The sequence below is a fragment of the Cynocephalus volans genome, chromosome 16 (genome assembly GCF_027409185.1).
Source record: "Cynocephalus volans isolate mCynVol1 chromosome 16, mCynVol1.pri, whole genome shotgun sequence".
NCBI lineage: Eukaryota > Metazoa > Chordata > Mammalia > Dermoptera > Cynocephalidae > Cynocephalus > Cynocephalus volans.
The window spans coordinates 38,605,530-38,620,450 of NC_084475.1; the positions used below are offsets into that span (position 1 = coordinate 38,605,530).

The window sequence follows — 14,921 nt, forward strand, 5'->3', positions numbered from 1 at the left end:
CAAAGCATGAGACTGTATTCCCAAGTACCAATACTTGTGACATAACATGCTTTTGGATGATTAGACTCGACCCCTTCAGAAAGTCAGGCCTGGCATGTGACTTGCTTTGCCCAATAAAGTATGCACAGAAATAAAACATCTCACTGCTGAATGGAAACTTCAAAAGTCCTCTGTGGTTTTTCGTTCTCTCCTCTCTCAGCTACTGTGATCAGCAATGTTCCAGATGGAACCCATTCCTTCAGTCTGGGTCACTAAAGCGAAGGTAAGCTATAAGAGTGTGTCCATATTGACATGCTCTTTTCAACAAAATCCTAATCCACTCAGATTTTAGGGTTGTGTTTCATTGCTGCATAACCTAATCTAAAACATAATTTTGCACATAATTCAAAACTTAGACTAGCCTAAAACCATATATATTTGTACTTAGACATACGCATTGCTTGTTTACATAAATATATATACACGTATTATTTGTACCTGTATGTGCAAATAAATTTCAAAATTTCAAAATAAATATCACGTAGACATTTTGAACAAATGATTCAAGAGCCATTTGTGTAGCTGACTTTTTAAAAGCCTAGAAAACCAGGTGCTGGCACAGTGACAACTGAATCTTAATGCTCATCTTATCTTTGCTCATGACTGGCTAATCAGCTCAGCTCACTAAGTCCCGTACCCAGGCGTGATCCTGTCATCTGTCAGTTAAAAAGCATTGTAATACCTTAGCCTTATAAAATGCTTTTCTTCCAAGAACATCAAAGCAAATGAAAGCTTCTTTTACTTAACTCTGCTTATTGCTCCAGTGACATGTATGGTAAATGTCACTGGAGCAATAATGTCAGGTAAATTATTCACACTGATCAACTGAGAAAATGAGGAGGAAAAGGTAACAAGACTGGCAGGAGGTAGCCAGAGAAATAGTGTTGGAAGCAACGTTCACAACTCACCTTCTCTCTCACAGCTCTCTGCCCCTCTCTACATCCTGCTATCATAAAGACATTATGTGCTTTCATCATTTAAAAATATTATTATGGCAACCTATGATGTCCATTTCAAAAATAAGTGTGTAAATAAAGATTTGCTGATCATTCAGCCAAATCATAACAAAATGGCTTTTACTTATAAATGTTGACTTTAATAACATCTGTGTAAATAATCTCCACTAATCAGCAACTCCTAAAGCAGTAATTGAATGTCTCCAGTCACAATTAAATAGAATTGAATACAAAATACCTGTACCGCTCTGACTGTTTCTGCAGAAAATAATTAAATTCAGGCAATAGATGCTCATGCATCATAAAATAATGGAATTATCATGTGTGATGACCCTTGTGCAGAGTGAGCCTACTAATCTTACATTACACCCTGCCACACCTCCCCACCACACCACTTCCCTGCTCCCACACCAACCTCCTGGGAGTTAGGAAAAGAGCATTTGTGCAGAGTTGACCTGAAGGTGAATAATAGAATAATAGTCATTTTGTTTCCAGAACTCTGCAAAGTGTATGAATATCTTTGTACACTCAAAACACACAATCACTTTCTAAAGTCCTCTTTGAACTAACCAGAAGCAAGCTTGATCATTGCCTGAAGAACTAATACGTAAGAAGTGATAGTGCAGAGATAATGCAGAGATTTCGATAATAGTTCTGCCCATGAGAGAACTGGAAAGATTTTTAGATTTTTTAAGAATTCCGATATGAACAATAGTGGACGAAAGAGTTGCAAAATTACAAGTGAAACCAATCAGGACAGCAATTACAGCAGCTTTTCTGACAATAAAAAAGAATTTCTAGGCCAATCTGTTGTCTTCACACAAAAAGAACACGATAGACATGCAGCATATGTCTGCACGAATGGCACCCACCAGGCCTGAGGGATTTACGACACTGCACAGAAAAGTCACTGATATAAGGCAGTGGTTTCTCATTACTCCAATCGCTATTTTCTGCCATGACAGCAGATTCCCCCAGAGGAAATGAAAGATCAGAACTCAGAGAACCTGCTCCCCTTACTGTCTCTATCCGTGGTCACTCCCTGGGCCACCCTGACTTTCCTCCCTGCTTGGAGAATAAAGGATGCATTTCACTCCCTAATGACTCTCTGGACATGTGAGTCATACTTGCAAAATTTAGAAAGTAAGGGGACAGGAATTGCATTTTCAAACATAGCTGACAACAGAGAATATAATCTTTTTATAGCATTTTCCTTATATTGATTCACCTGGTGAGGCAAAAGAATTGGAAGGCCCCGTGTCAGGATAATGGAGCCCTTGAGGGTAGTTTTTTTATGTTACTGAAACAAGACAGTTTTCACATTTGCAAAGAGGTCCAGTCTCTGTCAGCACACAAAGCTTTAATAATTTGGACCAGCTACGGTTGAAGGATTTGAGTAATATATAAGGCTTGATCAAAAGCCGAGGCTGTGCTGGCACTTGTGGATAGGACACTAGTGTGGTCGGTAGCACAATATTGTACTAGGCATGTGTCCACAGTACAAAGTGCTCAACTGCAACTGCTTGTGGGGTGGGGTGCTCTTAGTTAAGAGTGACAGATTTCCAAAACACATGGTCCCCAGATGAATCGCATGCTGTGACTCAATTTTTAAATTCAAAAACACTTTCTACTGTATCAACTCATTTTAACCTGTCAGGGTTTATAGTGAGAATGCTTTCATTTAATAAAAGATATGACAATCCTTTGCATATCAAAAGAAATAATTCTGATGTGCAAGTGGCCCCGTGAAACAAGTTATAAAGTGAAGATTCTATTTTTAACTTTACTTTCCTAAAACATGTGTTTTATCTCTATAAACTCCTGGAATTTGGTTAAAAAAAATGTTTAAAAGTAGATATATGTTGTATTTTGAATATGTTTAGTAGTGATGACAAAATAAAATTAGTTTTTCAGAAAGGCCTTAATGTGTTCATTAACATTTCACTATTAGATCCTGGTGTCACGGGATGTAAAAATATAAATAGCCTTCAAATACATTTACCAATCAGAACATAGACTGCTGTCATTTGATGAAGGAATGCTCTGCCAAGCAGGAAGATGCCTTTGAAGACAAGATTTAAGATATGGGGGAAAGAAAAAAAAATTAACTGTTCACAGCCATCCACTCTGCAAAGGCAAATATTGAGTTGGACATGGATTATGGTCTCCTGTGACACCAGGCTACAGTGTTTGATGCAGTAATGACCTTGGAGGCTTTTCTAAAAATGATAAATTGTCCAACAGCTGGCTTACCAGATCATGCCTTGGTTGAAGATCAGAGCGAGGACATTGCCACTGATGTCAAATTCAGTGTATGAAGGCTAGAGGAGACACAGATGTTCATTGGATTAACATTTCATATGGTGACAATTGAAAGACAGGTTTCTCTGCATAGACATGGCTGGGCTTTCAACTACCTTCTGTCAGTAACCATAGCAGAATAACGAATATAATAAGTAATCAGAGACAATTGAAAGAATAAGAAAGCATGCTTTAAAACATAGTAAGTCTCATGTCAAAATGCTGTCATTCAATGCTTCGAAAAGTGTGACAAGATACACTGGCTTACATGGTAAAAACTGTGGAAGTAAAAACCAGCAAAATTTTACAAAAATAATTTGACAATGCATGTTAAAATCTTTAAAAGTCTCATTTTCTTTGACCACATAAGTCTACTTCTAGGAATTTGTGTTAACAAAATAATCTGAAAAGCTGATGAATTTTAACAAGCAATGATGGAACCCATTACATATACAACACTGGTTAAGTAAATACAGAATATCTATACTGTGATATACATTGCAGATAATTAAAATCATTTTGGAAGGATGTTTATATACATGAGCAAAAGCTATGCTCTAATGTTAAAGAAAAAATATAAAATCATATATTCATTATTTTTAATCAACTCTATATGAAACTATGCATACAGGAAAGACTGAAAAGTAATTGGCAAAATATAAACAGCTTATATGAGGGTAATGGACTATGGTTTTTGTTTTCTTTATTAAATTTTGTATATTTAAAACATTTTTCAATAAAACTATAAATTAATTTTACAATAAAATAAATATAGAAAAAAATATTAACAGAAGTTTAAAAAGTTATTCAATTCAATGTCCAGTCTCCATGTCCTAGATAATACTATCATGCTCAGGGTAGGGATGCTCTTTGCACAGAAGGGTCACCAATAGGACCATAGCGGGCATCTGTGCTAGGGTGGCCCATCCAAAGGCTTCCTGGTGCCACATAAGGCATCCTAGCAGGAATGCTTCTATCAGTGGAGTTAATTAGCAAAGACAATAAAACTGGCTCCTATTTAACTTGGGATAGAGAATTCAGAGGAGATTGACTGGTAACAAGAGAATAAGAAAGCAGAAAACATAAAGTGAGAGGGCCAAGAAAACTGTGAAAGAGAGACCAAGAAAGTGGCAGGTTCCTACTTCCCTATGGTTCCTTATAATAACTCCCTTTTCCAACACACACACACACACACACACACACACACACACACACACACACACACTCACACACACACACACACACACACACACACACACACACACACACACACACACACACACACAAGATGACCTGACCTAAGAACTCAAAAATATATTTGTAAGAAGATAGAATAAGTCTCTGATTTGGAACTTCAACAAAACTACCCCCAACCTTCAAGTGCTTTGCCTCAACTTCCTCACTTTCCCAAAAGGCATTAGTATTCAACTAAGAGATGTGAGCAATCTGCCTTGTAACAGGTTCAGGGAATACACAGCATACCTGCATGACAAAAATGGTTAAATCACAAGATAAAGTGATAAGATGTCGCATGACGAAATAATAAATCATCCTGTATATTAAATAGGACAAAGATGAACTGGATAATTTCAACATAAATTTATTCAAGTTACTGTTAAAGGATATATGCTAAGTGTTTCACTGTTTTGCAGATTTTGTAGAAGTGTGATGTTCACAGAGCAAAAAGGTTTGGTTGATAGTTTCTGTTCTAAAAATCAACAATTAAAAAAAGTGTCGTTCATGAAGAAAATAAATTGTTTCTCATCTTGAGAACACGCACTCTGAGTCTTTCTTCTTTTGTGGAGTGCTTTGCTCTGGAGCCCTGTGTGATCACAGAACACATTTGGAAAATGCTCAGTCGGGTGGCCAGTGCCATCTGTGGCCTTGGAACTGCTTTTCTCTGGGTCAGTTCAAGAATCAAACCTTCTACCTTGGTCTCTTTAGAATGGTGTCATTATTTATCCCACCAAACTACTGAACATAGAAAGAACTCAGACTTTTAGATGTCTATTTCCTTTACTCTCTCACAAGCACACACACCTCTGGAAGGTCACTGGAGATGAGATATTGCATAACAAATTGACCAGAAAAGCACAAAGGACACACTGGGAATCCCTGGCCTTACACTGTGTTTGATCAGGGGCAGCAGGAGGAAATAAAATCTTTGATGTGTAAATTGAACTGATGCAAAGAAAGAATATAGGGTAACCCTACTGGACCAAGCAGTTTTGTGGTACAGACATTTGACTGAGATTAAACCTGAGTGTCACTTCGCCCCACCCTTTCCTAGCTGAGTGAGCTGACCCCAATCACTTAGCTCTTCAGGCCATAGTTTCCTCACAGATAAATTAATGAAATGAACTATATCAGGGGTCACCACACTGTGGCCCATGAGCTAAATCTAAAGGGCCACCTGTTTTTGTAAATAAATTTTTATTGGAATACAGCTACATTCATTCATTTGTGTATTATCTATGACTGTTTCGGACTAAAACAGAATTTAGTAGTTACGACAGAGACCACATGGCTTGCAAAAGCTATACTTACTATCTGGCCCTTTACAGAAAAAGTTTGCCAACTCCTGAACTAGGTTATTTCTAAGATCCCTTTCAAACCCAAATATTTGTTACTGGTTAAAAATATACCCAGTTATTAAAGAATTGCTTCTCTATAAACACCTCAAAATGGGGTATAATTCTTTATGCATTAAACAAAGAAACTCCCACTCTAAAAATAAAACATATATGAGAAGATAAAAAATTATATATGCATATTTATAATATAAAATTCAATGTTCATTCTTTTAGAGATAGACTTTTTAAACATATGAGATTGTATTATATTTAAAATGTTTAAAGCAATGCTTTAATAGGTATAAATCAATTTGCAATATATTTGTTTAATTGCCTCTAAAACTGAGAAAGCTTAAAGGCAAATGATATTTGGGGAAAAAAATAAAACAGGTTTCTTGAAGTTTGAGAAAGTGAAATGATTCAAATAAGATAAGTATACTCAATTCACTAATGGCCACTCATCCTTAGAAAGATTGTTAGTGGCCAGCAACAGAAGAACCAATTTGGATTTGAGCTGAGGTTCCTAAGAAGGGATTGGAAATGATCCAGTTTTACTTTTGGACTTTGTTTGGGGCGTGCTAGAGTCAATCATCTACCCAGAGGGAAGACAAATGGTGTTCATTGGACAAAAAAGCCTGGGTCGATCCATTCTCTCTCTGCAAGTTTAGTTACTTGGAGCAGATTGCAAACCTACAGATATCATGAAATGCAATTCAGGGTCTCACAGAGAATGAATCCTGTTATTGCGATGAGCGGCCTGGCCTTGTTCACACAAACTCCACTTCTCACAGCTGAAATCACTCAGAGCTGCAGGCTGGCCTGGGCTGTGGTTCCAGAGCAGTGGTTCTCCAGTCGCAGACCAGAGTCAGCAGCATCCTCTGGGAACTTATTAGAAAAGCACATTCTCAGGCCCCACCCCACATCTACTGAATTAGAAATGCCATGTCTTCACAGGCCCTCAGGAGATTCTGATGGATGAGTGTGCTCAATTTGAGAAGCACTAATCTAGTACAAAGCCTAGCTTCACCTGCTAGGATGATTCAGCACTTAGGGCTTTGCACTTCAACCCTAGTTAAGAGTAGGATCCTGTTAACTGCAGAAACACTTTGTCCACATATTGAAGTGGAACCTCAAATACAACTTTACTGTCCCTGTTCTTGTGTTCTCACCCCATCATGGGATGCCAATGACTTCTTACTCTATGTCATGCTGTCTTCCTGAACTGCTACATAGTATCTCCACATTCCCAGCTAGAGAACAAGAGTATATCTCCTAATTCTATATCCCAGCCCATATTGCCAACTCTTTTCTATTGCAAGTAACTGGTCTAAGCCTAGGAGCACCTTGAGTTTCAAACGCCATGAGTTTGGCTCATGAATTATTTATGCTTTGGCAGAGTCCTTGAAACTTCCACTGACCAGCTATGTGTCTTTGAGCAAATTATTTAACACCCTCTAAGCCTCAGTTTACTATAAAGTAGGAATAATAATATCTACCTCGCAGCATTGCTGGTATGATTATATGGAATAATACATGTATTCTGTAGAGTTTCTGACATATGATACTTACCACATGAAAATATAATGCAATATAATATGATTAGGAATCCACTTGGATGATCTATCAATCATATGCATTTTATTTATGGATAATCTTAAGCCCCCTTTATCAGATCTCAAGGAAATCTTTCATATTTTCCATTTATATAAATTGAACAAGGATCACCTTAAAAATACAACTGTAAAAAAGACACTGAATTTGATGAATATACCCTTACCCCATGCCCTACATTCAATCCTAAATGGTAAGGACGGTGTCAACGCAAATTAAAGTGAAAGTGTTGATGTAGAAACCCCCCACACACTCACGTATACACTATAGAACTAACTTTTTTTTCCCTTTATAGATAGCCCTTAATGATTAACTAAGATCATACTGAAAGCAGCTGTCCATCGCTCTTGATGACCCTACCCTCTGTCTTGCCTGATAACATCTCTCGAAGCAGGAAGCATCTGTCTGTGCTGCTGGAAGACTCCATCCTATCTCCCCAAAACATTCACCTATACAAATCCCAGCCCTCAGTGGATCAAGGAGGCAGTTGGGATTCTATCCTCTGTCTCCCAGTCAATGTCTTCTGAAATAAAAAGCCTTCCCTTTACATTCTGTCTGGCAGGTGTGACAGGCGATCCCATAGTGGCAAGCATTTGGACCCACACAGGTCAGGGATTCCCCCAACTAAGCTGCCCTCCCATGCATTGGCTGTCAATGAAGGGGAATCCCACCGGACTCTTATGAAGGGGAATCCATGGGACTTGTTTCTTACCAATTTTTTTGGTGCCCAACATGCGGCTGAGAGCTGCTCACAGCTGGGGTGGCCTCTGAGGAACAGAAATTTCCACCTCATTGTCCAAGCAGCTGCTCAGCCCTTTTTAGACAGAGGACATGACCAGAAATTCCCAGTTTCCCCAGACGTCCCCAGCTACTTGCTCTTGGAAAACGCTGAAACTCGTCTGTAAAAGAAAAGTGCTGGATTTTCTGATCCGGACAGGTAAGTCCTTTTGTACCCCCTCTTGGGTAGTTGTATATAGTATTTGGAGAACCCTATTTGCAGTATTCTGCCCATAGTGTTATAAGAACTCAACAGGGGTTCACTCGATAGGCCCATTTGTCGTAAATAGTGCTTTGATAAGTGTGTTGTTTGTGTAAGTTGATATGGGAAATCAGCCATCTATCCTGTTACTAGTCCTCTAGGATGTATATCACAAAATTGGGCTGAGTATAGCTATGAGCCCATGAAAAAGAAGAATATGATTGTTTTCTTCTGTAATAATGCATGGCCACAATATACATTGGGTCAGGAGAAGTGGCCTGTAAATGGAAGTTTAAATTATAATACACTTCTAGAATTGGATCTATTTTGTCATAATCTGGGTAAATGGGATGAGATTCTGTATGTCCAGTCTCTCATGTTATTATATCAAAGTGAAACAGATCAGGAAAAATGTAAATTGTTGATGCAGAGACTAGAGGAGTTTGAAATAAGAAAAAGAAACCGATTTTGCTTCCAAAGTTGAATCCTTTAGATGAACGGCCCTTAACTCCACCTCTGGGGGAGTGAGCAGCCCTAGATAAGGACTCCCCTGCCAGCCACCACTACTATCCCCCAGCCTCTCATCCTTTATCTGTCCAGGCTTATTTGCCTGATCCAGTTCCTGGGCCTGTTTTCAGCCTGGCCCCATCTTGACTCCAGTGCCAGCCAGGCCCACAAAATGCAGGCACACAACCACCAACTAATGAGCTTGGGACAATTATCCCTACTCAACCCCCACCTTATAATATTAAAGGACTTGGAGTTTCGACTCCAATTTTATACCCATTCTCAGTTCTACTCAAAGGAAAGGAACCAGGCCCAGCTGAGAACATTGTCTCCCCCTTTCACACCCAAAAGGGTACTCAATTTGGCCAGAGGTGGATTAAATGTAGATGGACAAACAGCTGGAATGTGCAGATATATAGTCTTTTTACTACATCTGACATAATTAGACAAAATAACTGCACTTATCAGGAGGACTAAAATGACTGGACTCTTTGACTCTATTTTTACTACCCACTGCCCTACTTGAGCAGACATATAGAATCTTCCCACTCTTTCATTGAGCTTGGAGGAACACCGATTAGTACTGGAGAAAGTCAGGGAAGAAGACAACTGACTACACTCGGAGGACCCCAATGACCTGGTACAAGCCTGCGCCAGGGAAGCTGTCCCCTACTACAATCCTGAATGGGAAGCCAGCAACGGCGATGAAGGTGGGAACCAACATTTTCAGGCATGCATAGTGGTGGGATTGTGGAAAGGAGTACCCAAAATCAAGTCTGAACAAAGTACATGAATTAAGGCAGGAACCCAGAGAAAATCTGTCTGCCTTTCTGGAACGGATTCTGGAGGTTTACTGTAAATACACAGATGCGAACTCAAATAATCTAGAAAATACCCAATTGGTTAATATGACCTTTAATCAGACAAAGTTCAGACAAAAACTGCAAAAATTGGAAGGAGCCTTAACCCTGCCAGTGTCTCACCTAGTGGAAGTAGCCTATAAGGTTTTTCTCAGTTAGGATTAGTTAAAGGAACAACAGAAGGATGAGAGCCAGGCCCAACTCATAGTGGTGACCCTAGCTCAAAATCAGAAAGTGTGAAGACGCCCACAGAATAGAAAGCCCCCTTAGAAGGGGCTCTCGTTTAATCCTCCTTTAACTAAGAAACAATGTGCCCATTGTAAGGGGGAAGGCCACTGGTATAAAGATTGAAAAACGAAAATGAAAACATGCTCTAGATGGCTGACTTAGTTGGAGGAGAAACTGACTGACAGGGCCTGAGGTTCTTTTACAGGCAGGAGAAAATCTTCCTGCAATATCCCCCTCCCACCAAGAACTTCGGACAACTTTAGAGGTGGGAGGAAAGATGATTGATTTTCTTATTGACACTGGAGCCACCTACTTTGTTCTTAATTTAAAGTTAGCTAAATAAACCTCAAAAGCTGTGTCAGCAACAGGGGTATCCAGAAAGTCAGCTCAATGCCGTTTCTTATAGTCTCTGGAATGCAAGATTGGCTCAAGTATACTGACCCACAGAGTTTTCTATATGCTTGAATGTCTAATACCTTTATTAGGACAAGACTTATTAACCACACGCCAAGCACAAATTACCTTTGGAAAAAATCAGTCTCATATCCATATTCCAGAAGAGCAAGCATAGACTTTACAAGCTGCTTTGGTTTCTAAAACTGGGCTGGATCTAGTAATTCTGGAAGCTATAAAGGACCAAGTAGACCCTCAAGCATTGGCTGATGGGACCCCCTGGCACTGTAGTAGACACCACAATGGTAGTAATAAAAACTAAGGCTGGAGATGAGAAAACAAGAATTAGGCAGTATCCCCTGAAACTACAATCCCAACTAGACATTCAGCCATTGGTTGCTAAATTTTTGCAACTTAGTCTGGACCATATCAGTCCCCTTGTAACAATCCTATACTAATGGTGTTAAAACTAAGAACCCAAAAATACTGCTTTGTTCAGGTCTTGAGGGCTATCAATTGGGTAATAGAAGATATCTACCTGATGGTAGCCAATCCATATACTTTGCTGACTCCTTTGACCAGGGACTTCGCATACTTTTTTGTTTTGGACTTCAAAGATGCCTTCTTTAGTATCCCACTGGCCACAGAATCCCAGGAACTCTTAGCATCTGAATGAGAGTATACTGAAACTAAGACTAAACAACAATACTGGTGGACAACAGTGTTGCCACAAGGATTTAAAAATTCTCCCACCATATTTGGGGAAATATTTGCCCAAGATTTGCATCAGTTGATTTTGTTAAATGGGAAAATTCTACAATAGATGGATGATATTTTGATTGCCAGCATAAATGAAAAAGCTTCCCTCCAACATTGCTGTCAATTATTAAACTATTTGGCTGAAAAAGGATGTAAAGTCTCCCCAAAGAAGGCTCAGATTGCCCAAGCAACTGTAAAGTATTTAAGATTCGAAATCTCACAGGGACAAAGAAATCTATTGCCTGATAGATGGGAAGCCATCTCCCAACTTGCAGTCCCTAAAACCCATAAATAGTTGTGCAGGTTTCTGGGAATGGCCAAATTTTGTTGCATCTGGATTCCAGGCTTTGGGCTCATAGCCAAAACCCTATATAATGCCCTAAAAGGGAAAGAAAAAGAACCTCTCATGTGGACTGGCAAATGCCAAAAAAGGCTTTCTGACCATTAAAGAAAGATTGTTGACTGCCTCTGCTTTGGTCCTCCTGGATCTCTGGAAGCCATTTGACTGTTTTTTGCAAGACAGGCAAGGGATCGGGTTAGGCATTTTGACTCAGAATTTGGGAATGCAGAAGCAACCAGTGGTGTAGTTTTCTAAGCAATTAGAACCTGTGACTAAAGGATGGCCCACATGTTTGTGGTCAGCGGTCACAACTTGTGACATGCTCCAAGAAGCTGACAAGTTTACCCTGGGTCAGCCTGTTACTGTGCATACTGTGACTGTGTGCTCCCCTCTTAGAACAGAAGGGGGATACTGGCTGACAGCGGGAGGGCTCAGCAAATATCAGGCCATCCTGCTAGACAATCCTAACGTTACCTTAAAGGCTCTGTCTAGTTTGAGTCTTGCAACTCTTCTACCTGCCTCTCTGGATCCCTGCACATCATGATCATGTGCAAATAATTGGCCAAGTTTATTTTAGCCAAACTGATTTGACTGACCAACCTTTTGAGGCACCTGCTATGGAACCGTATACAGATGACAGCAGCTTTATGGACCAGGGAAGCATCAAGCTGATATGCCATGGTTGTACTTCAACAAGTAATAGAAGCCCAGGCCTCTTTCCTCCCAGAAAGCTGAACTAATTGCTTTGACTCGAGCTCTAACCCTGGCTAAAGAAATCAAAATAAATATTTATGCTGACTCTAAATATTCTTTCATGACAGTTCATGCTCGTGCAGCTATCTAGAGAGAGAGAGATCTTTTGACCTTCAGGAACAAAGAAATAAAACATGCAGACCAGATATTAAAACTTCTGCAAGTAACCAGGCAAGGAGCACGCCAAAAACACCACTTTCATGTGACCACAGCCATCACATTAGCCACAGCTGCCACAAAAGCGGCTAGATGCCACCACAACCGTGTAGATGGCCCACCAGCCACTCTAGTGCATTGTCACAAAGAGAGTCACCAGTGGAGACCAGAGAAAAGAAGATGACTCTCTCCACAAAGCCCATTCCAGAGTGACAGAAGAAGCATCTGCTCTACGATAATAGTGGGGGACCTGATCACATCTCTCAGCATTGGACAGATCATCTAGGCAACAAATCAACAGAGTAACCAGTACTCTTTCAGAAGGAGAGAAGAAATCTAGGGTTATCAGAGATGGGAGGGGGGAGGGAGAGGGGCATGGGGAGAGATTGGACAAGGGACATAAAGAATAAGTATTATTTATAATACTGTATATGCTAATAATATTGATTTGATCAACATACGTCAGTGTTGAACCCCCAAAATGTGTATAATCAATTATGATTCAATAAAAATAAATAAATAATTTTTTAAAAAAATAATAAAATAAATAAATATAAATAAATAAATAAATCAAACTGTGGCAGGCAGTTTTACTACCTAGGGAATAGCAACTATCCATTGTAGAGGTCACCAGGAGATTGACAATGAGGTAACCCAAAGTAATAGTCAAGAAGATGAAGCCGCTAAATGACTGCAAAGCAGACCTCTCTACAGCTAGTATTGATTCCTCTAATTCCTCTAGATTTGACTCAAAAACCAGCATACACTGCTGAGGATCTTAAGAGAGGTGCTGAATGAGGTTTCAGGCTGGAGTCTGACACTGGGTTGATGGTAGATTCCACCAAATGAGTACTTTTACCAGCCACTTCCATGAAACCCATCCTTAACCTAATACACCAGAGTACTCACCATGGACTTTGGCACAACCCTGGAATGGATAAAGCCTTACTCAATAGGACCTAACTTGCAAAAGGCAATTCAAAGTATTGTTTCTAGCTACCTGATTTGTACCTGCCATAATCCCTAGCATAGATTTCAACAGCAGAAGTACAATGGTGGGGCACTTACGCAGGTGAAGGTAGGCAAATGGACTTTGCACAGATGCCCAAGGCTCCAGGAAACTTTCACTATATGTTTGTTTTAGTAGATACCTATATTGGGTGGGTAGAAGCCCTGCCCACTCAAACAGTAAAGGCCACAGACCTGATTAAAGTACTTTTGTGGGAGACTATTCCCCATTTTGAGTTACCACAAACATTGCAGAATGACAGTGGAGCAGAATTCATGTCTAAACTCACCCAAAAAGTAGCCAGATTGTGAAATATAAGTTGGAAACTATATACTCCCTGGAGGCCACAGTCCACAGGGAAAATTGAACAGATGAATCAGACCCTGAAAAGGGTCCTGGCCACCCTTTGTGAGGAAACAAATCTAACTTGGGTCCAAATATTACCGATGGCCCTACTAAGGATATTAGGGGCCCCCAGGAGCAAGGTAGGTGTGAGTCCTTATAAAATTTTGGGTGGGAGACCATTGACTCGTCAGGCACAGGGGCCTACCAACCCTTCCTCCCCAAAAGGAGAATTGTTTACAGAGTAGTAAAACAAATTGGAGCTACTTTAACTATGTTACATGAGTTTGCATCTAACAGTGTGGCTTACCCAACAGATGTCCCTCTACATGCCTTAAAACCTGGTGACCAAGTCCCACTCAAGACCTGGACAGAAAAAAAACCCTAATTCACAGCTGCAACCAAGATGGGTTGGACCTTATGATGTGTTACTTGCCACCCTTTCATCAGTAAAGCTAAAAGGACCCAAAACCTAGGTACATCATACCCGAGTGAAGAGATATGACCTAGGCAGCTGGGAATTTGAGCCCATTATAGATTCAAAGTTGAAATTTACACAGAAATGGTTAATATTCTTTGTATTTCTCTTTCTGCAGATTAGCTAGGCCTGGAAAGGCAATTCTTCAGTATGAATCTCTCAGACCCTGGCTACCTCTGGCAATCTGTCTCATTATTGGAAATGTCACCCAAAATTACAGTCAGCTCTGGACCTCCATGCACTGCTTGCACATAAGGAGATGGGGGAAACCTAACTGGGATACCTGAATAGCAACTGAACTATGTATCTGATATGTACTAAAGGACACCCCTTTTTTGGATGAAAATGGAATCTGACAATTATTGGATAATGGGAGCTCTGATGATACTTCCTATGATATCACTATAAAACCAACCCCTGGGTTTTTAAAGGGATCCCTATCAGCCTCTTGTGACTTGGTAATAATGGATCCATGGTTAGAAATAGTGGCCTTACAAAGAGCATCCTCAGGAGATACTATTACCTGTCCTCCTTCTGGTTTTGTGTTTTTTTCTGGCCAGGAGGAATACCACTGAGTCTATGAGTGCATAAGAAGGGGGCATCCAGGACAATGTTTATTGGGATATACAGTAACACT

The 14,921-nt window shown here is 39.9% G+C and overlaps 1 protein-coding gene across 1 annotated transcript in view; it reads right to left on the minus strand.

Moving 5' to 3' along the window:
- The window catches only part of TMC1 (transmembrane channel like 1), a 188,278-nt gene that overhangs the window by 15,270 nt on the left and 158,087 nt on the right, over nt 1–14,921 (minus strand). Inside the window, exon 15 of the mRNA XM_063080407.1 lies at nt 3,249–3,316. Coding sequence (XP_062936477.1) covers nt 3,249–3,316 — 68 coding nt within the window. The remainder of the gene's footprint in view (nt 1–3,248; nt 3,317–14,921) is intronic.